This window comes from Clupea harengus, unplaced genomic scaffold (assembly GCF_900700415.2).
Source record: "Clupea harengus unplaced genomic scaffold, Ch_v2.0.2, whole genome shotgun sequence".
NCBI classification, from domain to species: Eukaryota; Metazoa; Chordata; class Actinopteri; order Clupeiformes; family Clupeidae; genus Clupea; species Clupea harengus.
In genome coordinates, this window is record NW_024879746.1 from 45,198 (window position 1) to 72,533 (window position 27,336).

General features: G+C 41.0%; 1 protein-coding gene and 2 long non-coding RNA genes across 3 annotated transcripts; 2 read left to right on the forward strand and 1 right to left on the reverse strand.

The window, feature by feature from the left end:
* Positions 1-4,442: 4,442 nt before the first annotated feature.
* Positions 4,443-10,162, forward strand: LOC122130215. Its single transcript, XR_006151842.1, has 3 exons — positions 4,443-4,658; positions 6,836-6,923; positions 10,034-10,162. It is a non-coding gene; the product is annotated as an uncharacterized LOC122130215 (long non-coding RNA).
* A 45-nt stretch (positions 10,163-10,207) lies between these two features.
* LOC122130213 (apoptosis-associated speck-like protein containing a CARD) lies at positions 10,208-15,743 on the forward strand. Its single transcript, XM_042704874.1, has 4 exons — positions 10,208-10,338; positions 10,610-10,653; positions 15,065-15,121; positions 15,355-15,743. Exons 1-4 carry the CDS (start codon positions 10,208-10,210, stop codon positions 15,621-15,623), a joined length of 501 nt encoding a protein of 166 aa, XP_042560808.1. The 3' UTR covers positions 15,624-15,743.
* Positions 15,744-21,565: 5,822 nt separating this feature from the next.
* On the reverse strand, positions 21,566-25,394 carry LOC122130211. Its single transcript, XR_006151841.1, has 3 exons — positions 25,359-25,394; positions 24,273-24,318; positions 21,566-22,243 (listed from the first exon to the last, which is right to left on the reverse strand). It is a non-coding gene; the product is annotated as an uncharacterized LOC122130211 (long non-coding RNA).
* Between the last annotated feature and the right edge of the window lie 1,942 nt (positions 25,395-27,336).

Below are 27,336 nucleotides of genomic sequence, written 5' to 3' on the forward strand. Positions count from 1 at the left end.
AATAAGGCCTGCAGATTGATCAAAATAGTTAGACGGTTGCACCTTTATATTCAATCACAAAAACATATTGATTGAAATAACCCTGAAATGTCACGCTCTTACTCACTGCTATACCATTGACCGTTCGCGTTGGTCCTAATAAACTTCAGATGTTTGAAATGTGTTTGAAGGAGATAATACTTTCCTACTTCGAGGATCATCCAGGTGCTTCCTACAATGCTTTACAGATAGCCAACGCAGTGGGACTGAAAACTATATCTAGACGTAAGGTGTAACTGACGTAACTGACGACCGTTGTAACTGAGGACCTTGACCTTGAAATTTCATTCATACATACTACTGAAACGCTCTTACATTCACTATTGAAACGCTCTCACGGTCACTACTGAAATTACTTGTATGAATACATGTGAAACGCTTGCACATCCTCATGTAAGAGCATACATACACTTGTTACTAAAAAAACTTATACATACACATTTGAAACATTTATACAAATATATGTTAAACACTTGCACATGTATCTAAACTTTTTATATCTTTGTAATCACATGCAAGAGATTCAGTTATGAATGTATAAGTGTTTAACAATATATATATATATATATATATATATATATATATACTGCATTTTCATGCATGCATGAGTGTTTCAGATAGATACGTATAAATGTATATCTTGTTTCAAAACCTCTTACATATGGCACTTTATCCACACCAGAACTGGGTACTAGGAGGTGGTCCTCTGTCCTTTACTCTGCCTTCAAATTTTGTGTATCAAATTGGCGCCACTTGACAGTACATTTGCTGACTGCTTTTTGTTGCCAGTCCACTCCTGTTTTCAACTAAAAATTGTGAGGGACAGAGGCGCATTTCCAGAGACAGAGGCCCATTTCCCATAAGTGAACTCTGTCAAAACAGCCGAGAAAAGGACAATATTTCAGTCAATGTACCTCTTCCTCTCTTAATTGTAACGAGGGTTAGTGTCTGCTTCCCTTATGAAAGTTAAATCTTTTGCAGACAGTGTTTGCAAGCCTAGGGTGTGTGTATATATAACATGTTTATATGTATATGAAGCACAAATATAACATGTTTAGCCTAGGCTAAGACTATGTAGGGCAATATTTCTTTAAAAGCCCTTTACAAATCTTTTTTTTCTCATTTAGTGGACAGAAACTCTGAAGATGATACAGCTGCACACATGCCCTACACTAGAGTCACAGCATGGACAGACATGCACATGGCAGCAGACCTGATGTGGTGTGTGATGATTTGGGTATTTAGGAGAAAGGAAACTACAAATGGGCAAAATAACAAAATAACAGCTATGCAAAAGAACTGGCACCAGTGTACAGTGAGATCTTTTCAGCTATCCCACTAACTTATCCAGTGGAATAGTAAATCGTTCCCTAATATCCTGAAGCAGTGTCAGGATTGAAGAACCTTGCAGCAGAGCTCATACACCAACAAATGATTCAGAGGTCTGACAAAAGCAGAACTGAAGATTGCAAAATATTTTGCTTTCATAAGAGAAGGTGGTTGGTGGTTAGCTACTTCTTGGTACAACAGCTTGTCGTTCCAGTTAAGAGAGGAAGTGGTACATTGTCAAAATAGCACAGAAAGGGGGGCACTGTGGCACAAGCCGATAAGCTGCTGTCGTCCTCCCGATCATCTCCCCACGTCTTCTCTTCCTCGCTTACTGTCCACAACTCTCCCCTGTCCTGTCCAAATTAAGGCATAAAAGCCCAAAATAAATCTTTTAAAATTAAAAAATTTAAAACACAGAAAAGGACATTAGTTCAGTCAGAGTTCACTTAAGACAGATGCAAACTTACAATGAATATCTCATAACAATAAAGAAATACATTTGTCTAAATCTAAAGCAAAATCTTTTGCAAACTTTTGTTCATTGTAAGTTTGCATCTGTCTTAAGTGAACTCTGACTGAACCATTGTCTTTTTCTGTGCTGTTGTGTGGACCACTTCCTCTCTTAACTGCAACAAAAAGCTGTTGTACTGAGAAGTATCTAACCACCAAGTGTCTACTTCCCTAATGAAAGCGAAATCTTTTGCAGACAGTTTTTGCAAGCCTACAATGTGTACGTGGCTGTGTGCATGCAGGGGTAGGTCATACATATCTTTAGTTCTGCGTTTTCCAGATCTCTGTACCGTTTCTCTTTATTTTTGGCCTTAATGGCCATAAAGTAAGCTGTTCAAAATGTCAGTTTGCTCAAACGAGCAGCAACTCTTTCTCCTACAGCAGTGGATAGTGAGCCTCACCATGACTGCCTGCAGATTCTCCACATAGTCTGCACACCTACGTAGAGCTGAGCTTTTAGACCAACCCATGCCTAATGTAGACATGGAATTGTTTGTTGATGGTTCTGCCTCTCGCTCTGCAGACACAACGGCAAAGTGGGATTTGCAGTTGTAACGAAGCAAGACGTTTTAAATTGCCCTCACACTTCATTTCAGGATGCAGAACTTGTGGCCCTAACTGAAGTCTGAAAGCTGGCTTCTGTAAAACAGTGAACATTTATACTAATTTGAGGAATGCATTTTGTGTTGTGCACGATTTTGGCGCACTATGGAAACACAGATGGTTTCTCACCTCATCTGGCAAACCCATTTTGCATCACAAGCTTGTGAACGCACTGCTAGATACTATTCTCTTCCCTTTGTATATTTCTGTAAGACAATGTGAGGCGCACACTAAGAGCTCTGACCATGTTTCCACAGGACATGCTGCAGCAGATGTTGCTGCAAAGGCAGCTGTTGTGTCTGGTTTTACTTCCTCTGTACACTGTTTAATGTTGTCTGTTTCCCCAGACCTCCATCCACTTGCTGAATTTTCAGTCCTACAGACCGTTTCCAGCCCTCAAGAGAGTGCAGTTTGTGCAAAATCAGGCGCTACATTCACAAACTCTGTGTGGATGGGTCCTGAGGGTAAAGCATGATGGCCACACGCTCTCTTCCACTCTAATGCTAAAATAGCTCATGGAAGGGATCACGTGTGCAAAGGGGGAAAAGGGGGAAAAGGGGGAATGTGTAACTCATCATGGTATACGCATGGATTTTCAACATTTGCACAAGATTCTTGTCTGGTTTGTGAACCATATAAACCCAGGAATTGGGTCCTTATTAAGGACCACAAGTGCCACCACTGGAAACAAAAGAGATTCCAGCACCTGTTCCAGGTCCTGTTGACCACTGTGATGACTGTGAGGGTCACAGGGTAGGTGCATGATGGACTAAAATACCTGAAGGACTTAGGAATTTAGAAACATAAATTGAGACTTATTGTTTGTTTTAAATAAAATCTTTACACTGTCCTGAAATAATTATGAACAATTGGTGCTATAAGAGAGCCAATTTGTTATAAACCCACCGGCAGAATGCAGCAGCAAAAGACTCTAATCCGGACTGAGATGCCATGGTAACACGTCTACAGAAATGGCAAAAAAGTGTTTGCTAGGCCTGTACAATTAATCTGTCCTGTTCTTAATTGAATTTAGAGGGTGCTAGAGATCACTTATGTTTCTTTGGTGTTTTCTACAGAATATCCTGTGTTGGGGGGGGGGGGGGATGGGAGGTACTCTGTGTGCTGTGCTTAAAGACAAACTGGTCTCATCATTTTGTTTTTGTTCATTGTGGCTGCGCTTATTTATGAAGAAGAAATAAGGCTCCTAGTCCTAAACTGTGATTTTCATCATAGATGAAGACATATGTTATAGTTGAACAGCAGTGGACTGGCAACAAAAAGCAGCTCATACACCAATAATGGTTCAGAGGTCTTATAAAAGCAGAACTAAAGTTAGATATATTTATGACCTACCCATGCGTGCACACAGGCACATTCTAGGCTTGCAAAAACTGTCTGCAAAAGATGTAGCTTTCATAACGGAAACAGACACTTGGTGGTTAGCTACTTATCTGTATAACAGCTTGTCGTTGCAGTAACGAAAGGTAGAGGTACATTGTCAAACAGCACAGAAAAGGACAATAGTTCAGTCAGAGTTCACTAAAGACAGATGAAGACTTACAATGAAACTCTCTAGTCTTGGGCACTTTAGTAGTTTAGTTGTCACAAAACATTATTTTATTCACAAACAGTTATTTTCTATCCTTATTAGCATTAGTGTGTCATTACGAAATATCATATTTTTTGAAAATAGTGAAGTATTCCAGTGAGAGATTTATATGCTTATGAAGAAAGTAAGTAACAAATTAATGAACTGTTTTTTATTATGTGGTATAACATATCGATAACATTAACGATAACGATAATATTTGGTTACAACCTGTGAAAACAGTGAGGTCACCTTTAGCTCAGAGACATGTTGAGCTGGGAGGAGTGAAGAATAAAGTGTTCTGAAATCAGTCAGTGAGGATGAGGGTTTCTAGTTGCTGACGGTGCACTATGGTTCATTTTGAGAGCCTGCTTCGGTGGAACAACAACGTCTCTATCTAAGAGCGAGCCTTAACGGCAGCAATCTGCCTAGATTTTATTTTTCATTTTCAGTGAGTTTTTTTGTTCTTTATTTTGCCTTTCCATTGTTATTTTTGTATCCAGTTTGAATATACAAAGTAAAGTACATCAAGCTAAATTATACTTTCTTTCTTGTTTGACTTTTCTCTCCGAAGCTCTTTGAAAGTTGGGTAAGAAACTTTGTATTTTCTAAGTTACTAATTTAGACATAGGATGTAGACATTTCAGTAATGTATCAACAGTAAACTGTCGGCTTTCTACTGGATTGACTTCTAAAGCAACTTGTGCCTTTAAATAAACTTTGGGGCCAAATGCATCTGTGTGCAAGTTATTCGACAGAGCCGATTTGCAGCTTCTGTGTCCACCCAGTGATTATTTTAGAAACATTTAAGGTGAATTAATCCTGTTTGGGACAGCAGTCATAACAAGTTTTTTTGCTCTAAATTTGGTTTGGTGTTCAGCTTGAATCTGCCGAGGGGTGTTCCACGATCTGAAACGTTGGCAGTTTAGGTTAGTGAATTGGGTTGAGTGGTATTGGATGGTTATATAAGGACTAGGTCTGTCAATCGATTAAAAAAAATTAACTAACTAATCGCACATTTTAAAATGAATTAATCGCGATTAATCGCGATTAAAAGTTTGTTTTTCTTCTTAAGACTAAATCTTATAAATAAATAAATCAAGTAATCACTTCAGACAGCGTGTATTTTAGAAACTGTTGTTTAATTGTATTTTTTTTAAACACAATGGTGCCCCTCGACAGTAAATCGCAAGAATTTCCCCTGAAGCAATTCAAGTCACCTCAATCAGCCCACTGTCCTCAACTATGTAGATGGGCCGACAGTCACCGGCAACCCAAATGGTAACCTTTTCAAGGACTGGTCTAGTTATTTTCCTAGAGAAGTCATGGAGTGTGGGTTGGCGATCATCTAACCTGGGACTGCTTTCTGTCGGGTGCTTTGCATTAAGGTGATAACTTCAAGACGAGCTGCTTCTGTGATAGCTAAATTCAGCTTGACAAATGCTACATACAACTTTAGTTTTGTCGATTGTTCCGTCATTTTGGCTTTTAAACAGAGACTTTCCGCCCAACAATCCCTCAGCTCTCTCCATCTTCAACTACCGCAGTGGTTCTCAAACTTTTTCTGTCATTCCCCACTTTGAACAAGGGGGGCTATTCAAGCCCCACCTGTCCCTCATCGCTCCCATAAAATGGTAGGCCAAGCCCCCTACTTACGGGTTACATTGCCCGAGGGGACACAGGTTCAAGTCTGGCCTGATGTAATTTCCCAATCCTCTCCCCACCTCTTCTCGGCCTCACTTCCTGTCATAACTTCATGTCCTATCCAAATAAAGGCATTCAAAAAAAAAAAAAAAAACTGATTTTGCGTTAATTGCGTTAAAATATTTTATCGCGTTAATTGCGGCCGCATTAATCGCATAGATTAACGCGTTAACGCTGACAGCCCTAATAAGGACGTTTTATTTTAAAAGCAATACACGGCGGGCATGATATTTAGGTCTTTAATACATTTGTGTAGCTGAGACTTGATTAAGTCAGACTATAACATTTATCTTAAAATTGTATAGTAAGTTTGAAGAGAATTTATCGCAACCATTAACCACGCAGGATCCAGCCTAGGGACAGTTCACTCTCTCGTATAAAAAGTGTATTCTTGGGAGTGAATACAAAGTGAATCTTTGTTTCACTCTTTGAGTATATGTTGACAGAAGTCAGACAGATATTGGAAATGCAGACCACATGAGATTGCAGGTTCTAAGGAAAGATTAGAAGGGTGAAAGGGTTTTAATTATATTCATTTTCTAGAGGTTTAAATTGCTCGGGTCAAATTGACCCCAAGGATAAAAGATGTAATACATTTGAAGGTAACAGGAGGGTTAAGAAAAAAATTGAAAGGAAGTCATTCATTTACAACACTCACAAAAGTGTGTTATTTTTTTTTAACTTCCACTGTTCTCATGTTCCTCACAGAGCTGATATTTTATTGCTGGCCCATATTGATAGTCTACTTCAAGTCCCACAGTGCATTTTAGAGGCATGGGGATCTACTTTGAGGGAGAATTAATAGTTTACTTCATTTAATAACAATTCCCTATGATGACAATGTTTAGTGACCTGAGAAGACCATCACATTTAGAATGAGGGAGTAAGACTGTGGAAGTGGTGAAGGGTGGGGGATTACACCACTCCTAAGGCGTGTACTAAGTCCTAAGGGTGTACCACATGCTTTTCTAAAACACCCATCAACACCTTGACAAAAGCACTGCTGAATATTCAGACAGTTAGAATCACAACCCCAATTTTACACTGATACTTCATTCACAGGTGTGTCCAGACATAACTTCTGTACTGAAGACAACTTTCCCTGACTACTATCAGCATTAGTTTGGACAAAAAGCTGAAAACTGACCGCGTAAGTTTAAACACACTTTCAAACCACACTTTTATTGATTTTGATTTTGCAAATCAAGTTAGAATGATGTATAATCATTAACTGAATTAACCCAAACTTCTGTAAACATGGACAACACTTGTGTATGTAAATAGTCAGTATGAATATAATCATTCATTTGGTAGCTGGATAGACAATTCCAAACAGAATGCAAAATAGGAAAAGAGTTGCAACTTATTTTTCAGATCTTTATAGAGAACATCAGCGAAACAGTCATTTCTATTCAACATGGCGACCTGAGAAGTCACATGACAGATTTAGTGATAGACATTTGTGGCCACTAGAGAATGTCACTGGTCAGATACAGATTCTACTTCACCTAAGAGTCCTCCTAAACGGGGTTCATTCCCAATTTGATTACTTTGTGGATTACTGAGCAGGGCCCCGTTCCTCGTACCTGGCTAACTGAGTTAGCCGGATTGTTTTCAGGATAAGATTTCATAAATCAGACTTTTCGGTTCCACAAAGCGAGTTTGGCAAAATCACCATAGGAACACATCCATAAACTTGAACCTGCTCCAGCGCAGGCTAACTTAAGTTAGCTGGATAAGCGTGCCACTCCCCCGGGAAAAAATGGTAGCTCCCTTCCTCAGAGATCCCATTGACTAAGGAGTGATATTAGTTATATTAGCGTTTTATAGGGAGAGAGTTCTTCGAGATCGCCAAGATCCGTTATCACATCATGATGACTTCCTATATGAGCGCTATCGATTCTGCCGACAAGGAATCATTTATTTACAAGAACTTCTCGATCCATACATTGCGAACACCACAGGCCGCAGCCGAGCATTGACTGTCTCACAGACTGTATGTATAGCCTTGCGCTCTTTTTGCAAGTGGTTTTATACAGTGTCGGCGATGCGGATAACATTGACGCTGCATGCTGTGCTTGTTTGTAAAGAGCATTTGGCCCTTAAGAAACTTATGGATGTGTTCATTACATTCCCTCTTTATGTTTGCTAAAATATGAAGGATATGACACTGACAAGCTCTTCAATACATTACCATGGCACATATTGTATTGACTCACCATTCTGAATAATGTTTTGGTGCTTAGTTTTTACTTGCTCCTATGTCCTCTTATTTGCTGGATTGCAACTTCATGGGGGTTGAAAGCACTCATAATTATATGACAGTGTTATGAGTACACCATAGCACATCATTATTGTAGAAAATGATTAAGGTGGACTCTTGGTAAGAATAAAGAGAGTCACACACAATTTCTTTTCACTGCTTCAATTGATTGAATTTCTGATTATGAATAATACATACATACATACTGATCCGTCCATACACAGATTCACACACACATATTCAAACTCCTGCTTCTATATGGTCATCTACACATACATGTATATACACATATATAGTACATGATACATAAGCACATACAGTACATATATCCTCATAAGTATATATTCATTCGTATCAATTAGATACTCTTTGGGCTTGTTTTTATCTACTTATTCTGAGTTGAGATAATTATTTTCGTAAACAATAGCTCATTATAGATGCATTCCATTAAGCCTACTGCCAGCAGGCAAATTTAAAGAAATATAATCTGATTGATTGGGGTGATGAGGCACTTCAAATTAGCCTATACATTTTCCCAACAATTACTCATATAACTTGTCTGCGATATTTTGCCATGCTTCTTGTCTAGCCCTCGCAGCGGTGGTGGTGTAAGATTTTGCCATGATTATGGTATTGAATTCCTCATATGCATTCATGATCATATCCTGCTCGTCAGCGGAGAAAAAAGAGGTTCTTTCTTTGAGTTTATTTGCCATTGTACTGTTAGAAAATCATGTTTTCGGTGATCGATGCTTCCCCCTTTTGAAGTAGGACGGGCATGCGCAATTATCCTGATAACTGAAGTCTGGTTCTAATTAACAAGATTGTTTGCGGATAAGCCTTTGAGAAACTGAGATCTGACTTCAATCATCAGGTTAATTTAAGCTGGCTAATAGGACATTTCATCGACTTAGTTGAACCACGTACAAGGAACGGGACCCTGGTGTATTGCCAGTGGATTAGCACACTTGGTGATCTCACTGTCGAATACTTGCCATCTCAACTTCAGACTTTTGAACTCAACACTGTGCATGTAGATTTTTTGCCCATTTGAGACACCCTCTGGATTTCTCTCACCCATTGTGAGGTCACCCAGACCTTTTGTCTATTCCAAAACTAGAAGGGCATTCGGAGAGCGCCGACCCCTGCCAAGGCCATATGCAATATCGCGCAACTATACCACCTTACAAGGCTTTGTGTTTTACTATTTAAAGGAACGCCATGCAATAAGTTGACACTTTTTGAGTTATGGTTTTATAGGCAGATAGTTTTGGTACCATCCTCAAATTCATTTGGATAGCATATGGTCATGTGAAAGACAGATAAACACCTGTGTTTTCCCCACTGGCCATCCAGGAAATGCCCTGTGTAGTTCTGTGTTGTGGGCTGGGACACCCCGCAAAAATGAAAGAAAAGCTTTCCCAGCATTACATTGCCAGGTATAATGCCAAAACACACCAGCTAGTGTGTTGGCCAGCTTATATCAGTGTCAACTGGGCTGTTGGTGGTGATTGCAAGGTTTTTGCATACCTTTTAGGTAGTTAGCTTGATAGTTTTGAAACATAACTCCTTATTGCTGCTTTAAAGGGAGAAGCAAAGAAGCAGGGAACTTCTACTTCAGGAAATAATTTTGTATATTTTGTTTCATTGTTGTGCATAGAAAAAAAAAGGAATTATTCTGACGGTAGCCTACATACATTTCCATGTATTATCCTGCATGGATAGCAAGCGAGGAGCTGACACTGTGAATGCTCTTCGGACTTTATAGGATTACATTCTGACTGGGCGGAATTCTTGATGGAGAGCCAATAGGAAGGTTCAATTGATGCCCCTTTCCTGCATCTTTCGAGCATCTTGGCTCTCACTAGTTAAACTAGTAAGGTCATAAGGCTTTAACTAGTGTGACATGAGAACATGTTGGTCTTTGATAAGGATCATGGTGTTTGTGGTTGAATTGTACATACTGTGGTTCAACTGGTCAGTTAACTTTATTTCAGGTGTCCATCATGGCAAATCACCTGACACTTCTTCTGGAGGGTCTGAACGATTTGGAGTCGGAGAAGCTGGATGAGTTCAAACTGTATCTGAGCCAGGGGGCACTGGAGGGCATTGAGCGCATACCGAGAGGGAAGCTGCAGAAGGCTCTTGATGCCTCAGCCATTGCCCGTCTGATGACTGAGCTGTATGGCGGTGAACGCTCGCTGAAGATCGCGCTTCATATTCTGAAAGAAATTAAACAAATCGAGCTTGCTGCAAGACTTGAGCAAAAGTGGGGGACACAGAGAAATTCAGTGGGTCAGAGGTGACCAAATTCTCAAATCTCAATCTTATTTGCCATGTTTTGGTGAGAGCCTGTAAACCACATGTATGCCGTTTCTTACCAGTCTATTAAACATACAGAGCTCCATAGTGTTTGAAGTTATATTTACTTAAAACTCTCCAGTTGTGCTGTGTGTCTAGGTCTTATACTTTATTATCATCTTTAAATGACAATTTCATCTATATTGATGGTTTTCTTTTTCTGGTATTGAAAGTGTTGTGGTGCTTTTGTTATGTTTCCTACCATGTCTTAGGAGTCAACTAGATGCCTCTCCAAGTGATAAACCAAATGGATATGGTGAGTTTTCTAGGTCAGTTAATAGTTACCAGCAATAGCTGATATAAAGTATCCAAAAGTAGTGAGTACCCCTCTGTACAATATCATTTTAATATCAAACTTAATTCATTTATTTAATATTCCCATGTATAGACCATATCCTAGTATTAACTGCAGGGCAGCAGAAATTCGATGTATAAACTGTGGATGATAGTCGGGAAATTACAGTACCAAAATACTGGCCACCGACACAAACACTTAAAGGAATCATGGTGTTCATGTGTTTATTTAATGACAGCAGTCATTATACCAACTGAACAATTTTTGGAACTGTACATTGAACTAAACATAACATGTCTTTTTATGACAATTATCCACAAAGTGTGCAGCTTTTGTCACTGCAGTGCATCTTTCTGGGCTTCTGGAAGGACATTTTTTGAGTTGGTTGCGGCCTAAAATTTCTGATTTCGCAGGAGCTTTTCCAAAAAGTTGCAATGAAATTGCCGGAGCAAGTGAAAGTTGCGATAAAAAGTTGTGAATTTTCTTCTTTGTAATTATAATTAAGTTATTTGTTGAAAAATAACTGATTAATAAACAAACATTCATTCATCAAGAACAAAACCATTGAGAAATGGTCCTCTAAATAACCTGACCAATATGCCAAACAAAAGATTACCAGGACTACAAAAATGTAGCAGAATAGGCTTTACTTATCCACAACGAAGTGCACCTGTTTGTTGGCATTACAAAAGGACCATCAGTAAGACTGAATAAAATGTTATGAATGTCTCAGCCTTCACATATGACGGAAAAAAAACAGCCTGTGTCACTGTGATCTGTCTCGTCATCTGACGTCCTGCCTGCGTTTCTGCCGTTCTCATTCTATGCTTATCAATCTGTTTTGCTATCCTTGTTTATTTATTTTATCCTTATAGGTGTCGATGTTGTTCTATTTCATTTATTAATCTAAAGTCATCCAATTTCAAATCATCCATTCCAATGCTAGCTGCTACCTTATCTTCAAACAGAGAGTAACGTTAAATCTCCAGGGCAACAGCTCTCGAGGGTTTGGGAAATAATTGGATTTATTGCTTCCTTCATTATTCACAGCAAAATAAATAGTTTTCATTACATTTCATAGATTTTTTACCAGACTCTATGTAAAAAGGGCCACGCACAACTTAAGGAAAATGAACCCAGATCTATTTTTGAATTTTCGGTGCGGACATGGGGGTACGTTCTGTTTCCACGTCTGGTGTAGCCATTTTCATTGGGCCTCATTCTCCTGCCGTTGGGGGGGCGGGGCGCCCCCCTAATATAATGGTAGGGGAAACACCGCTGAACGTCTCTAAGAAATCAGTGCAACAGTGGTATCCTCCGTGCCGAGGATTGAGTCTGACATCAAAAACATAGACGGACATAGGAATTTAAAAATTTGAATCTCAGTTATTCCTACTCCCAGAGTTCGGCCTGTGACGGATATTCTTTATAGCTTGATGAACATGGATTAACTCATAAGTATGAAAAGTCTCACTTAAAATGACTAACAAAAGAAATGGAATGACAAACTGACTTAGAGAGAAAAGCCCAGCTGAGCCCAGCTGTTGACATGATTAATTGATCCTCCACAGGATCCCAGGGTAAGAAAGTGGTGCCAAAAACACACACACAGGGAGTCTCTCCCATCTCAGCTGCTGAAACTTGTAACTTCTTCAGAGTAGTCATAGGTGTCTTGGTGGCCTCTCTCACTAGTCTCCTTCTTGCACGGTCACTCAGTTTGTGAGGACGGCCTACTCTAGCCAGATTTACACGTGTGCCATATTCCTTCCATTTCTTTATGATGGATTTGACAGAATTCCAGGGGATGTTTAGCGCCGTGGGTCGGCTGAGCGTGCGAGCGCTTGTGTGGGCAGATCCTCTCTCGCTCGCTTCTCCCCTGCGCCAAAGTCTCTTTTGCTACCGCCGCCGCCACAGATCGATCCTGCCAAATCTCGGGAAAAAACGATGGACAAGTGCTTCAGACCAGGAACAGGGGGTATCAATTAACGTCAACCTCTATGGGTAGAGTATAAAAAAAACACCTTGCTTGTGTAACAGGGGATCGGGCAGTGTAGATCGACCACGCCACCCAGTTTACAGAGATGGCACTCTAATATACTTAAGGTACTCAGGTTCTTAGTTTAGTGGGAGAAACACCACATATTCATCCAGCCAACAATTTCCGATAAAATATAATAGTTATTGCAAACTTTGTTTTCTAAAAGAAAGAAACACAATGACAGTTATTAAAGTACATGTGTAACAGTCTGTGGGCCACTGCCGAAAGGAGCACAGTGGGTTTTCATACAAGTCCGTCAGCATCCGCCACCCCGCACCGCAGCAGCTCTACGTTGGTTTGCCAAACACGCCCACTGACAAACGCACACCCACACAGAGAGAGGGAATCACCAGTATCTCCACAAGTAACAATGCACACTCACAGGAAACAGAAATCAAATAACCCTAACACACGAAAAAAATAATACGGTCAACCAAAAGTAAATCAACCCAAAAAATTGCTACTTGTGATGGTCCATGCAGCTCTCAGTTGTACCTTGCTTTACGTAATCACTCGCTTTAGATCAGACAAGGGCAACTCTCACCAATGAACGAATTTAGCTCCCAGTCCATGTTCAACGCTGCTTCCCTCAGCCGTCGCAGTCACAGAATGTTCGCTGCTCATTTTAAAAAGGGTGGCAATCAGAGCCATGACCATCAGCACCTGTTACCGTGCCATCACGGCGGTTAGTGATCGACCCTGACAATTTCAGAGTTTCAAGTGATATAGGGAGAATATGCGTCCAGGGGGAGGGGGCGTGGCGGTGGCGGTGACAAAAATTCACGTGTTGCTCCTTTTTTCCAGGGCAGAGCAATGGCCTTGTAATATCCCTGTGCCTGGTCATGGCTCTGATTGGCATTGTTTTTAAAATGAGCAGCGGACAGTCTGTGACTGCGACGGCTGAGGGAAGCAGCATTGAACATGGACTGGGAGCTAAATTCGTCCCCTCCCAGTTCATTGGTGAGTGTTGCCCTTGTCTGATCTAAAGCAAGTGATTACGTTAAGCACCGTGCAACTGAGAGCTGCATGGACCATCACAAGTAGCTATTTGTTGGGTTGATTTATTTTTGGTTGACCGTATAATTTTTTTCGTGTGTTAGGGTTATTTGATTTACGTAATAGCACGTTAGGCGCACCAGTCAAGGAGCTGGTGCCTGGCAGAGTTCCGGCAATGAGTGGTCCTAATTAAAGACACGGGCAAAATCACGCAAGAGTTTCTAAAGAAGAAAAAATGAAAACTATGACCTGGCCATGTATGTGTCCTGTTTGAATCCAATACACCTTTAGGGGCTTTTAAAAACATAGGTAGAGCAATACCACCTCTCCAGTCAATCTGAAAAAAAAATTCTCCGAAGAATGGCTGAACATCTCTCAGAAATCAGTGCAACAGTGGTATCCTCCATGTCGAGGAGTCTGACATCAAAAACATAGGCGGACATAGGAATTAAAAAAACTAAAATTTAGAAATGAAACTGACTGTTGTTGCATTGAGTTCCTACTGTGGGGCCTGTGACGGATATTTTATATAACTTGATGAACATAGATTAACTCATAAGTATGAAAACTCTCACATGACTAACAAAAGAAATGGAATAGGCAGACTGACTTAATGAAAAAAGCCCAGCTGTTGACATGATTAATTGATCCTCCACAGGATACCAGGGTAAGAAAGACACACACACACATGCACACATATAGACAGACAGACAGAAGGGGTTAAGGAGATTGGCCATGGAAAATAGCCAAACATAGGAGAGTGGGAGGAACTAGGTTCCTTTAAAAAGTCTGACCCGACATTCATACAATGAGATCGAGCTAATCCATGGACCATTTCCTATTGTAGCTTAATGACTACAATAAACCTCAGATCTACACATGTGGCCTTTCGACTATTGATTGTGGAATTGAGAGAGTGTGGCTGGTTTTTCCGCCGCAACATATTTGGCGCCCCTTAACATGGGGATGGAAAGGATGAGTTGGGTGCTGTTAGTCCGGGACCTAGATTCAGTCACTGGATAGCTGGATGGTACCATTCAAATGAGGTCAGGCAACAAATGTTTTGCCGTAGCTGGCTTATTTTTGACTGATCTGTGCCCTGGAAAAAGCATAGTAACCTGACAAACTATCCTCTGAAAACAAACCATAAGTAAAGGCTAATGTGATGGTCTGATGAAAATTAGGGTTGTAATGTTTTAAGGAATTATTTGTGCATGGGTATTATATATGCATGGTTATGATTGTGTTGTGTATTGGTACCGAAGCTGGATATCATTGCCAAATTGTGAGTAGGCTATAGGGAGACTCATTGTACCTCCTTGTGGTTACATGCTGCAGCTGCAGCTGGTTCAAGACAAGAAAATTCTGAGAGCCGGACAAAATATATGATCGGAGGTAAGATACCTTTACACTGTGTAGCCTGTAACAACAGTGATTTAATAATTTATTACACTTGAAATCATGTTTTGATATCTACAGCCATTTAGAGTGGCTCTGAAGAAGCAAACTCACATAATATCATCCTCTCTTTAAACACAAGGCTTTTTTCTATTCTACTTCCACCTCCATCAATTATTAATTTTGTCCCTCCACTTCACCCCCCCCCCCCCCCCCCCCTTGTCGTGTAGATCAGCACTTCATCGACAAACATCGCGTTCGGCTTATTGACACTATCTCCACGGTGGACCCCATCCTGGATCGTCTGATGTCGAAGAATACCATCACCCAAGAGAACTACCGTGAAATCCGCAGCAAGTCCACCAGTACCCAGAAAATGAGGGAGCTCTTTGACCTAGGCAGTCTCTCCACTCTAAATGGCAAAGACTGCCTATATGATGTGCTTATGGAGCTGGAGCCCTTCGTCATGGAGGAGCTGAAGGATGCTGGTGTGAAGTAAACACCAGCATCATCTAGGTCCACCAGAGCCCTCGCACTAGATAATTACCAAGTGTGGGCACAGGACTTCCATCATTCCATGTTTTTTTTTTATCAAGCTCTTTGTGTAATTGAAACAGAATCTACTGTGTCATAATTGAGACTGTGATTGTTATTCCTTTGGCAACTATTCAGTTTTATGAGTCCTTGAATGTCATAAAATCAAGTCTGCCCATAAATGAATGTATTATGAATATTTTTCACATTTACATTTACATTTACATTTAGGCATTTAGCAGGCGCTTTTATCCAAAGGGACGTACAAAGGAGAGAACAATCAAGCCTTGAACAATAGAGACCTAGTGTAACAATAAATACTACTTTACATAGGAAATGGAAAGTGCAGGAATGTTACTACTGTAAGTGCAAGTTAAGTACTAGTTAGATGAGATAGCATTAGAGGAAAGATAAAGAGAGGTTAAGGAAGGAAGAGGAAGTACAAGTTAGGAAAGGAGGTGCTCTCTGAAGAGTTGGGTCTTCAAGGGCTTCTTAAAGATAGAGAGGGACGCCCCTGCTCTGGTAGTGCTAGGCAGCTCGTTCCACCAACGTGGAACTATGACTTTTCCAACTTCTTTGATGGGATTATAGGTATTACATTCAGTTAAATCTGGTAATTGTACATTCCAAGCTAAATCAAATTAATACACCTTGTTTTTTTGCCAAAGAGGGGTGTTTAGGGAGGACTGATATAGACATTTAAATACAATTCTTAAAAAAATGACTGTAAATATTTAAGGCAAAACAACCTGTGCCCTGAAAAACAGATGAACAACACAGTATGTTCATAATATTACTATTGATGTGGACAATGATAATCTGTCCAACGTTTGGCCATATCATTATATAATTTAATAGATGGGAAATCTCCTAGTGGCCTCATTAATGATTTCTGTTCCTCATTAAAAAACATAGTGAGGCATTATGTGCCCAACACATATTTGATATTTGACATCACAGTAACAAATACTGATAAGTGTCAGATCCCTAAAATAGGTGAGACTATTCTAATTAAACAATGTGGAAATAGAGATTTCACTTTCTGGATTCTGGATCCATACTTAAAGTTTTGAAAAACTGATCCTTGAAGGTCATACTCCATCAACAGATGATATTCAACCATGGCAACATATTTGTGACATGCAAAAATGACAAAAAAAAGCTTAATCTGCACTGTTCTGTGTTCACTGTTTTGCTGAGCATGCAGTGACACGCTCTGGATTTCACTCAGCTCTGTTATCAGTACATGTGAACACCTTGGATTTGTCAAGCTACATTTGAAAGATTTAGTTGGTTATGGTTTAAAGTTCTATGGTTTATGGTTAAATGTGGCTTGAGGATTAGTCCCCAAAACTCTACCCTACTCCACACAATATGGGAATGCACAGAAGCTAAATGTGCACTCAAGATAAACATGAAGAGCTTCAGGTACCTGATTGATTACAAATGCAGTTTTTAATGGATACCACATTCTGATGAGGACTGTTTGTCTTTAAGCACAGCACACAGAGTGTCTTGGAGGAGAGGGGCAAAGAAGGCGTACCCCTCTATCATTGTGCCTGACCCAAGCCATTCTGTAAAAAACAAACAAACAAACAAGTAAACAGACAGCTTTTCTTTCATTTTGGCCCCGTTCACTGATTCCATGTGGACAACAAGGGACAGAGAAAAACATTCTAGAGTTATTTTTGTATGGTATGTCTGTATTTTGTGTGTGTGTGTAAAAATGAACCAAAAAATAACATGCATGCACCACAGTTAGATGTTCCATATATAACCCTCAGACTTGGATGCTCTTTTATTTTAGATCCCAAAGTGTGAGACCCATCTGACATCACTGACCCATTCACCCATTATCTGCACTTCCTGAAGAAGGGTGAGAGGTTGATGAGAAAGCTAAGTCATGCTGTTGAATGAAGGTTTAACACAGAAAAAAAAACGATGTCCGGGTTTAAGGGGGCTCTAATTCTTTGTCAAGCACCTAAACTAGCCAATGAGAGACCATAAACAAATAACATCATTCCACAGAGTTGTACAAAACAATCAAGAACAGTATCATGTAACATCTTTAACTCATAAACTGTGATGAGTATTTTAATGTAAAATAAGGGTGATACAGAAGTTGTGATGTGAGCGCATATCAACGAGAAAATGCCAATATCACAGTGAGTTCCCCACATCCACACACTACAGGAGATTATCCAACAATATTTCCCTTTGTTTTTTGAATAGTCATACCAACAGACACACAAATTCCCCACCAACCAAATCAAATGGCCACCACTGCATAAACAGCTACATTCCGTCACAACACTTTCTGCTCATTAACTTTCAAATGGGCATGCTTCAAATATATCAATTCTTGGACGAGGTTTGTGAGACCTCTAGCAGCCAATAAGTCTGTACAGTACAAAGCACTGACACCTCATAACATTTAAGACGATCCATCTTTACAAGACGTTTTCCATGCAGCGGCTGATACCCGAATTGATCGGGCCACGATCTCCAGATTCTCCAAACCTGAGGTGCATTCAAGTTCAGCGAACGTTTGAGGCCAACTGGCTTTCTTTAAACTATTTGAATTTTAACGTTCATGTGCAAATATTCCAAATTGTTTGATTTAAACGGTAACCCTTGGTCCAGTGTCTGTGTTTGTTTGCCGAGAACTACCTCTTAAGACTGCTTGTGTGTGTTCGCAAAGGTTTGCAGTGAACCCCAAGCAAAAGTAAAAAAATTAAATACTTTGAAGATGATGGTGAACATTTGCCTTTGTTTGCTAGTTTGAATGCACCTCAGGTCAAGGGGGTATTCCAAGTTAAGGATCAGATCCGTTTTCAAAGTCAGCCACTACCAGGGTTCTGCACAGACAAAATGGGTCCGAACAAATACTGTACAAAATCGCCCCGTGGCTCCCAGAATATCCAAACATTATCAAACAATCTTTAGAAACAGTTTTTTTTTCATTTACTCTTGACAAAAAAGTTCATCCAAATTGTGTTGTTCTTTTTTTTCTCCATTCAGCAGTACAACAAGTTATAGCTCAGTAATGAGCAGAATTTATGAAATTACAAAAGAATTTCAAACAGCTGTTACACATGACATACAACAATTCAACTTTTGATTTTCAAAAAAAAAAAAAAAATCACTTTCCTTACAGTCTGTCTATTCACATCAAACCTGATCTCTTATTGCTAAAGGGTAACAGCAAAGCCTACATACAGTCCCAGATAACTACTGACTGTGGAGAGGACCTGTGCTGAACCTAGCCTAAGTCTGACCTAAATTTGTACTGGATCCCGCCTAAGTCTGACCCAAGTCTGTACTGGTTCTAGCCTAAGTCTGACCCAAGTCTGTACTGGATCTAGCATAAGTCTGACCCAAGTCTGTACTGGATCTAGCCTAGGTCTGGCCTGGATGTAGTTCTCATGTGGAGTAGCTCCATGACAGACTCGGGTCAGAACCAGTGAGACTGTGAGCAGCCATCTCATCTTTACAATGGAAATTTTTGTTGTTGTTGTGGTTGTTGTCATTTCTTGTTGTTGTTTGTTTTTTGAATTGCAACCTCATCCTGATCGTCTTCATTTCCTTCATCTGTCTGTGTGTACTAAAGGTGCAGTATGTGAGCAGAAGCAAGCCGACTGTTAAATCACCTCAGCTAAGCAGAAGGGTGTTCTAAGTATGCAAGTTGTGCTGGATAGGTTGTTAGCTGAGGGGTTGCTAGACTATGATATGCTTTTTAAGTTGTTTGTTTGTTTATTTATTTTCTTGGCAAACATGAGAATCTCTGTGACACGTTGACACGTATAGGGTTGTCTAATGTGCCACACTGAGTGTCAATACATATATTTATTTATCAGTACAGAGAAATAAAATATGACATAGCCTTCATGCACGTACTCACACACACACGCTCACGCTCATACACACACACACACACACACACACACACACACACACACATGTGATACAGCACAGTCCATTGAGTTGTGCCATGAAATCATTTCCATAAATACAATTTGTCTTACCTCAATACTTATTGATAAATTGCATGGTATGCCTAGCTATAGAAAACTAGCTCTCACCATGCTCAAGCCTAGCGAGTGACTTTGAAAACGTTGTGCTCAGGACTGTTAAGAGGCAGTAAAAATGCACACCACCATATCAATATATAGATCCATATAATAGATATTTTTTTCTCTTTATAAATAGCTTGTCTTTTTCCCTTCACATCTGTATATACACATTGAGCTTTTTTTATTTACAAGGTTTCCTCACACTGTATATTTATGTACATTGTGGAGAATGGCGTATGGAGGAAGCAAGCACATCAGTGAGCATCTTTTTTATCAACACAGTTCTTCTTCCTCGGAGCCATGGTTTCTGAAGGGGAGGGTGGACATTGGTCTTCAAATGAGAACATGATTAGTACAATACACACACTGTGTGAAAAGAAACTCAAATCATGTGGTGAGATTGGCAACATTAGTATTTCAGATCTGAACCAGTGTTATATGTTCTACTTTAGAAGGTCAACTTTTAATCCTCCTTGAAAAAAAAGGCCTTAGACCATTCTTAGTCCTTAGTGCAGCTGATCACATTTTAATCCTCCTCAAAGAAAAAGGCCTTAGACTATTCTTAGTCCTTACTGCATCTAATGACATATTTGATCATCTCCTGACAAAAGGTGCACCTGATGTTCAGCAAACAAGAACTTGGAGCAACACTGACTGACAGCACAGTATGACAGCGTTATGGTCCAAACCAGATTCTGACCAGATTCTGACCAGAGTCCTTCCAAAGCGGGCAGCTATCTACCTTCACCTGCTGGGGGAGCAGTGCACCGTTGTCCTACTTTGTTCAAACCTGGGTAAGATTTAGGCAAAGTGATTTTATCTCAACGTTTACTAAATGGACAAACATGTCCCTGGTTCAAACATTCCTTGCTTCGCTTAAATAATTACTATTTATTAATTGTCCTCCTTTGCTAATACATGGTACATTAAAGGTGGAGTCTGTGATTCTGGCTAAAGGTTGAGTCTGTGATTCCGACAAAAGGTTGTTGACATTTCAGCTCAACAGCCAATCAAATTACACCTGTCCAAAAGTGTTGATTGGCTGGAATAGTGTATGGATCGGTCTGATCTACAGAGCCAGAAATTTGCGGACTACACCTTTAAGCAAAGTGATTTTATCTCAGCGGTCACTAAATGGACAGAGGACATTTCCCTTTTTCAAAAATCACACACACACACACACACCTGTTGGAAGGTGTGGATGAGCTACTGCTGTGAGCCTTAGTCACAAGTGTGGTCATAGGGCCTTTACCATCTACACTGAATCAGCCATCGGCTCCTTCATGAACAGCAGGAGTCTGTGGTAGTATCACACTGAGGGGGACCAATGAGCTTAAACCACACGCATACACACACACAAACACACACACACAGTCACACACACACACACACACACACACACACACACACACACACATACACACACACATAAAACAAACATGCACACAGACACACACACACAATTGTCTAATACTCGACCATTTTCAACAACCAGATTATTTATCTTTTCCCACAGTACATCTTTACCCCCTCCCTATTCAAACACATCTCTTTGTATATACACCTTCAACTTAAATGTTTAACCCAGCTTCGAAAATAAAGTCATGTTGTTCCTATTTTCCTCTTATATATTTTTTAAAGTGTGTCATCTTGTGGTTATATCATAAACTATTTATTTTGTGGACATTCTTAGAATTTATGCATTACCTGACATACCCACTACTTCACTGGACAATGAGCGAAAGGGAAGTTGTTCTGATTGGCCAACTCCTGAGAGCAGAAACCCGATTGGATAGAACAGATGCCATGTTCATTGTGACCTCACTGACACCGTGCAGGGAAATCAGATTAGCTGTCGTGAAAGAGAGCGCTAAAGATGCCTTAAGTGTCTTTTATTTAATTTCTCTGCAGCTCTGCTCCGTCTTCGTAGGTCATTAAAGGCAAAATAGGTAAGGCAAAGAAAAAGATAAAGACACAAACAACAGAAAAAATAACAACATTAAAAAACTTGTTACGATGTTTAAAAAAAAGAACTGACTTTGTGTCCTCTGTTGATGCATCACGGTTGTGTTCTGCCAGTGGTACTTCTGGTTTCTGTACACTGTTTTCATATTGATCTTATATACTGTTTATTGACAATGTCATGTCGTAGTCTGTAGGGAAAGCTAGTATGAAGGGCTATTTTGGGCACTACAGGCCTCCGTAGTTGCAGTAGATGATGCAATCCAATCCTGTGCAGGTGGAGAACATGGGTTGGGTGTATAGCATCCAAGAGTGGTGGAGGGGGTGTTGGTGTATGAGGTTGCAGTGGAGGTGGTCTGGGATTGGGTGAGGGTGTCGTGATGTCATAATGCCGTGCTCTCTGAGTCCTCCTCTGGCTCCGCCCTGCCCGAGGCCTCCAGCGCCACGGCCGCCATGACCACAGAGTGCCTGTGGAGGGCGCCGTACGCCACCTCCAGAATGCCGTCCAGCTCCACGTTGATGGCGGGAATGTCCAGGTTGCAGAAAGATTCTGACGGGGGCAGTGGATAAGTGAGGGAGGGGTCAAAAAAGGAAGGAGGAGTGGATGGCAAAAGAGAGATGTAGAAGAAGAATGAATTTAAAAGATAGCATTGATGAAACAAGAGAAGAAAAAGCAAAGAAAAAGAGGTAAATATGTCATTATGCAATTTAGTAAGTAATTAAACAAACTTGACTCTTTGATATGTGGAACAGGTGCACTGACCAATGTTTAACATACAATTATAGACATTATATTAATGTGGTGTTTCTCCTGGTCATTGTAGAGGGTACCACCATCAGAATCACTGAACATTCTGTTGGACACATGAGCGACTGGCGACATACGACTGACGCCACAGCTGTAGTTTTTCTAAACATTTGTCATTTTCACTGACTTGATTTGAAGTAAGTTGTTAATTTCTGAATGACCGTAATTACATTTACATTTAGTCATTTAGCAGACGCTTTTATCCAAAGCGACTTACATATGTGCAACTTACAATGTATACACATTTTACATTTACACTGATGGCACACTGCACATCAGGAGCGATTAGGGATTCAGTGTCTTGCTCAAGGACACTTCGACAGGGAATCGAACTAGCAATCTCCTGATTACTAAACGACTTCTCTACCTCCTGCGCCACTGCCGCCCGATAATGATTGTAGTGCTCTCAAATGACCAGGCAAACAGGGAGAACACTGTTACACAGTGTGGGCCCAAATTTCATTGACGGCCAACTGGCAATGAGCAAAGGAACCAGCAATGAGCAAAGTCTGCCGCGCGTGAAACTAACGACAATTTAATATATTGGCAAAATCATATTGCTAATTTAATACCGTGAGATAGATCCTAAGCGCAAACATGGGTGGGTCAGCACAATATCTTTAGTTCACGCGCGTCGGACTTCGCTAGCCGCTTTGCTCGTTGCCCGTCAATGAAACTAGGGCCCTGTGTGTGTGTGTTCATGCCCCTGAGGACTGAGAATGAGGACATCTGCATCAGCAGCAGCAACACTGCTGGGGCGAAACATCTGGTGAGAAAGACAACATGTTTTTTCACGATGACATACAACATTTAATCAGTGACCATGACCAGACCAATGCAGCTAAGGAAAGCACTGCCTCACCGTGAAGGACATATATTTTAAATGTCAAACTTAGGCTAGTGTTACAACAATATAACATAAGGCCTGGAGAGATCACGAGGCTCTGTTGGGCTCTGTAGTGCTTCTCATAGCTGCCGCTGATGCTGTTTATGGGAGCTGGGACACACATGGTCATGGTGCCCGGGATCGTTGCAGAGGGTCCGTTGGTGGAGGGCAAGCACAGGCAGGGGCAACAGGGTGCTGTTCGACTGGTGATGGGGGGGGGGGGGGGGGGGTGGTCAGAGGGCAGATTGATCCCAGGCCCAAGCACTGCACTGGGTTCAAGGGGTCGACCAGAGGGTGGGAGCGGGGAGCTGTGGGGTAAGTTGGGGTAGGGGGCACGGGCGAAGCAGAAGTCTGTCAGTTCATGTTGAGTGCTTTGAAATGGACTCCTTACTTATGAACACTCTTTGCCGGTGTGTGTGTGTGTGTGTGTGTGTGTGTGTGTGTGTGTGTATGTGTTTGTGTATGTGTGTGTGTGTGTGTGTGTGTGTGTGTGTGTGTGTGTGTGTGTGTGTGTGTGTGTGTGTGTGTGTGTTTGCTTGTACACTTGCACATGGCCTCTTCGATCAGACTGGTCCACAAAGCCATGCATTGCTTCAGCCTCTCAGCCCTCCATGCACAGGTGGAACAGGACGGTTAGTGGAGGACCATACACACACAGCGGTGTCATACTTACATACATATATACTCACATATACGTATACATACATACATATATACATACATATATATACATACATATATACTCATATATACGTATGCGGATCCGTGTGAACAGGTATATGCACATATACGGAACGGAGAGCCAGACCAGGAGTTATTATGCGTGAATGCTTGGACGGTGGCTGGGAAGGGTCAAGCTTTAGTGTACAGTCGAAGCCTGCTTACCCCTCACTCACTGCCTCACACTGAACCAATGACTGGCCTCATACCGCTGCAGGTAAACAACAACAAGAGGAGTCGACAAAGAGGATATTGAGTTTGGAAACATTTAGCAAAAATGGCCATAATTACCATATTAAGTCCAATAACCTTAAACAAATAATAATAATTTAACTGAATTGAAATTTCTGAATTGAATTGAGTTATCGTGAACAAGAACAATAAGATCTTTAAACGTTTAGCACACATGTTTGTAACTGCAGAGACATAGAGCATTTGTAATATGGTGGCAGGATAGCCTGGGTAAGATGTATCTGGCTTTCTCATTGAAAAAAGGCAACATGTCAGAAATGAAAGTGATTCAAAGGAAAAAGAGAGAGAGGGAGGCAGACGGAGAAGGACAGGAAGAGAGAGAAGAAAGAGAGAGAGAGAGAGAGAGAGAGAGAGAGAGATGATAATGGTTGGAACAGCACTCATCTCTGGTATGAACCTGACCCTGATCTAGCCTGTATCATGGCCAAATCACACACAGAGCCAACACCTACCTACTCACCAAAACAATGCATCACTTTTACCCCTACAGAATCATTGGTGATCTGCATCCTTACCAGTGGACATGCTATCTGCATCCTTACCAGTGGACATGCTATCTGCATCCCAAACCAGTGGACATGCTATCTGCATCCCAAACCAGTGGACATGCTATCTGCATCTATCCATACAACCATACAACTATACATACATATGTACATACATACATACTCTGCATACATACTACATACATATTCTGCATACATACATACATGCATATTTTGCATACATACTCTGCATACATACATAACTACATACATACATAGTACAACCATACATACATACATACATACATACATACATACATACATACTGTATATACAATCTGTGAGGTGAACAGCATCCTTACCAGAGGGCATGCTATCTGCCTCCTTACCAGTGGGCGTGCTATCTGCATCCATACATCCATCCATCCATCCATAAATATTCTGCATACATAAATACATACATAATGTATGTAGATGTGATGTAGATGTGATGTGATGTGAGCTGCATCCTTACCGGTTGACATGCTCTCTCCAGGGGACAGCCCCTCCAGCAGGCCGCCGTGCTCCAGGGGCAGGGGGCTGGAGCCCGGGGTGCTGGGGGGCTGCGGCGGGGGCAGGCTGGGCCGCTGGCGGGGTTTGGGTGCAGGCCGGGCCTTGGGCAGGGTGCCGGTGGAGCTGGCGGAGAAGGAGGGGGGCGTGGTGGCCTGCGACTGGCACTGGCTGGGCGAGGCGATGGTGGCGTAGCCCTGCGGGTAGCTGAAGCTGTAGGGGGACGGCGTGCTCGGCGGGGTCGGGGACAGGCTGATGGGCGAGGGCTGTCCGGTGGACTGGTCGGACGGAGGGTAGGAGCCTTTAGGGGGGATGGGGGCCAGCTTCTTGGAGACTGGAGCAGGACGAAGAGGGAAGAGATATTTAATATAAAAAAAGGCAAATGCACTCACACACTCACTATCTCTCACACACACACACACACTCACTCACTCACTCACTCAGTCACACACACACACACACACAGACACTCAATCACACACACACACACACACACACACATAATGTAGAGGAATTCATCTCACTGAACATAGTTAACTGTTAAGCTTCCCTCAAATACTACATAGATATGTTATCAAGAGTCTGTACAGAAGGGGAGTAAGTCAGCAGAGTCTTATATATAGCATACAGCTACAATGACATGCATGCACATCAGTAAACAGAGTCTTTAACTCAAACACACATACCTTTCCGTAGAGTGTGAGGACTCTGATCAGTGCACAGGGAGTGTCCACTAGATGGCGCTGACTGCATGGCTTTCTGGCCAATCACAGGGGAGAGTTCCTTGTTCTTCAAAGTACTGATGAAAAACAGGCAATTAGCCAGTGAACTCACAGACACGCATACTCACAAACACAGTACATACTTACAGACACACATACTCACAAACACAGTATATACTTACTCGCTCCATCACTCAACATCTTCCCCATAGGCTCACCACTGAACCATTAAAAAAGTCACGTGCGAAGGCACAGCTGCAGCCATTCCACGATAAAAAAATAAATGAATAAAAAAATAGATTCTTCACTCTCTAAATTTCTCTAAAATTATCAAAACTAAACTTTAAAGCTAAAACAAGAAATTGAGAAAGCTGTGTCCTGTGCCGTACCATACATGTGTCATTCAGTGTACCAATATTGGTCACTCGATTGTGTTTCCTGTTTCCTGACCTTAGGTTTTGGACATATGGAGGCAACCAGTGAAAAAGTGCTAAGAAAGGAGATTAAGTTAAATAAATCAAATCATCAAAGTAATTTCAAATCAAATCAATTTAAGTCAGAGTCTGTGAAAAACACCGCACACCAAAGATAAATATAAATACATTAAAAAAAATTTTTATTAACAATGGATACCACAGACAATCATAAATACTGGACACTGAAAATCTGAATGAGTAATTTGAGTTTGTGCAAAGTTGCAGAAGGCGGGAATCCAGCGGGGGTCTGTCAGCGGAAGGGAGAAAGGGAACCTAAGTGCTGTGGAGGGGAGTGTGATAATATGGTTAGTCTTGAAGGCATACTGTCATACGGGAACAGGACCAAGTCAAACTTTAAATGATTAAGTACTTAAAAGTTAAATGCTAAAAAGTAAAATACTGAAATGGAAAACACTAAAATGGAAAATCTAAAATACTAAAATTATTCAAATGTATTTGTGCAGTAAATATTTTTTGCCACTAGATAGAAGCAGAGATAATGGATTCTAAAGGCAGAGGTACAGGTGAGGCCCAAAGGCTGCATTTTCTGGAGTGTGTCAGTCCAAATCTTCTCTGCTCTTTTTCTTTGTGCATCTGTCCACACAGACTGTGTCTCAAGGCCTACAAAGAAGAACTCACTACATCTTTGTCTGTTAAAGGGAGCATACAGAGGCACAGGAAGGTCGCCTTTCTTAATGTGATGCAGGTGCTCTTTTATTCTGTGTTCTGTTTTCCCATGTAAATC

Coding starts and splice junctions, on each gene's coding strand:
- LOC122130213 (XM_042704874.1), top strand. CDS start 10,208: ATGACTGAGCTGTATGGCGGTGAACGCTCGCTGAAGATCGCGCTTCAT. Junction 10,339..10,609: donor AGAAATTCAGTGGGTCAGAG/GTGACCAAATTC, acceptor ACCATGTCTTAG/GAGTCAACTAGATGCCTCTC. Junction 15,122..15,354: donor GACAAAATATATGATCGGAG/GTAAGATACCTT, acceptor CTTGTCGTGTAG/ATCAGCACTTCATCGACAAA.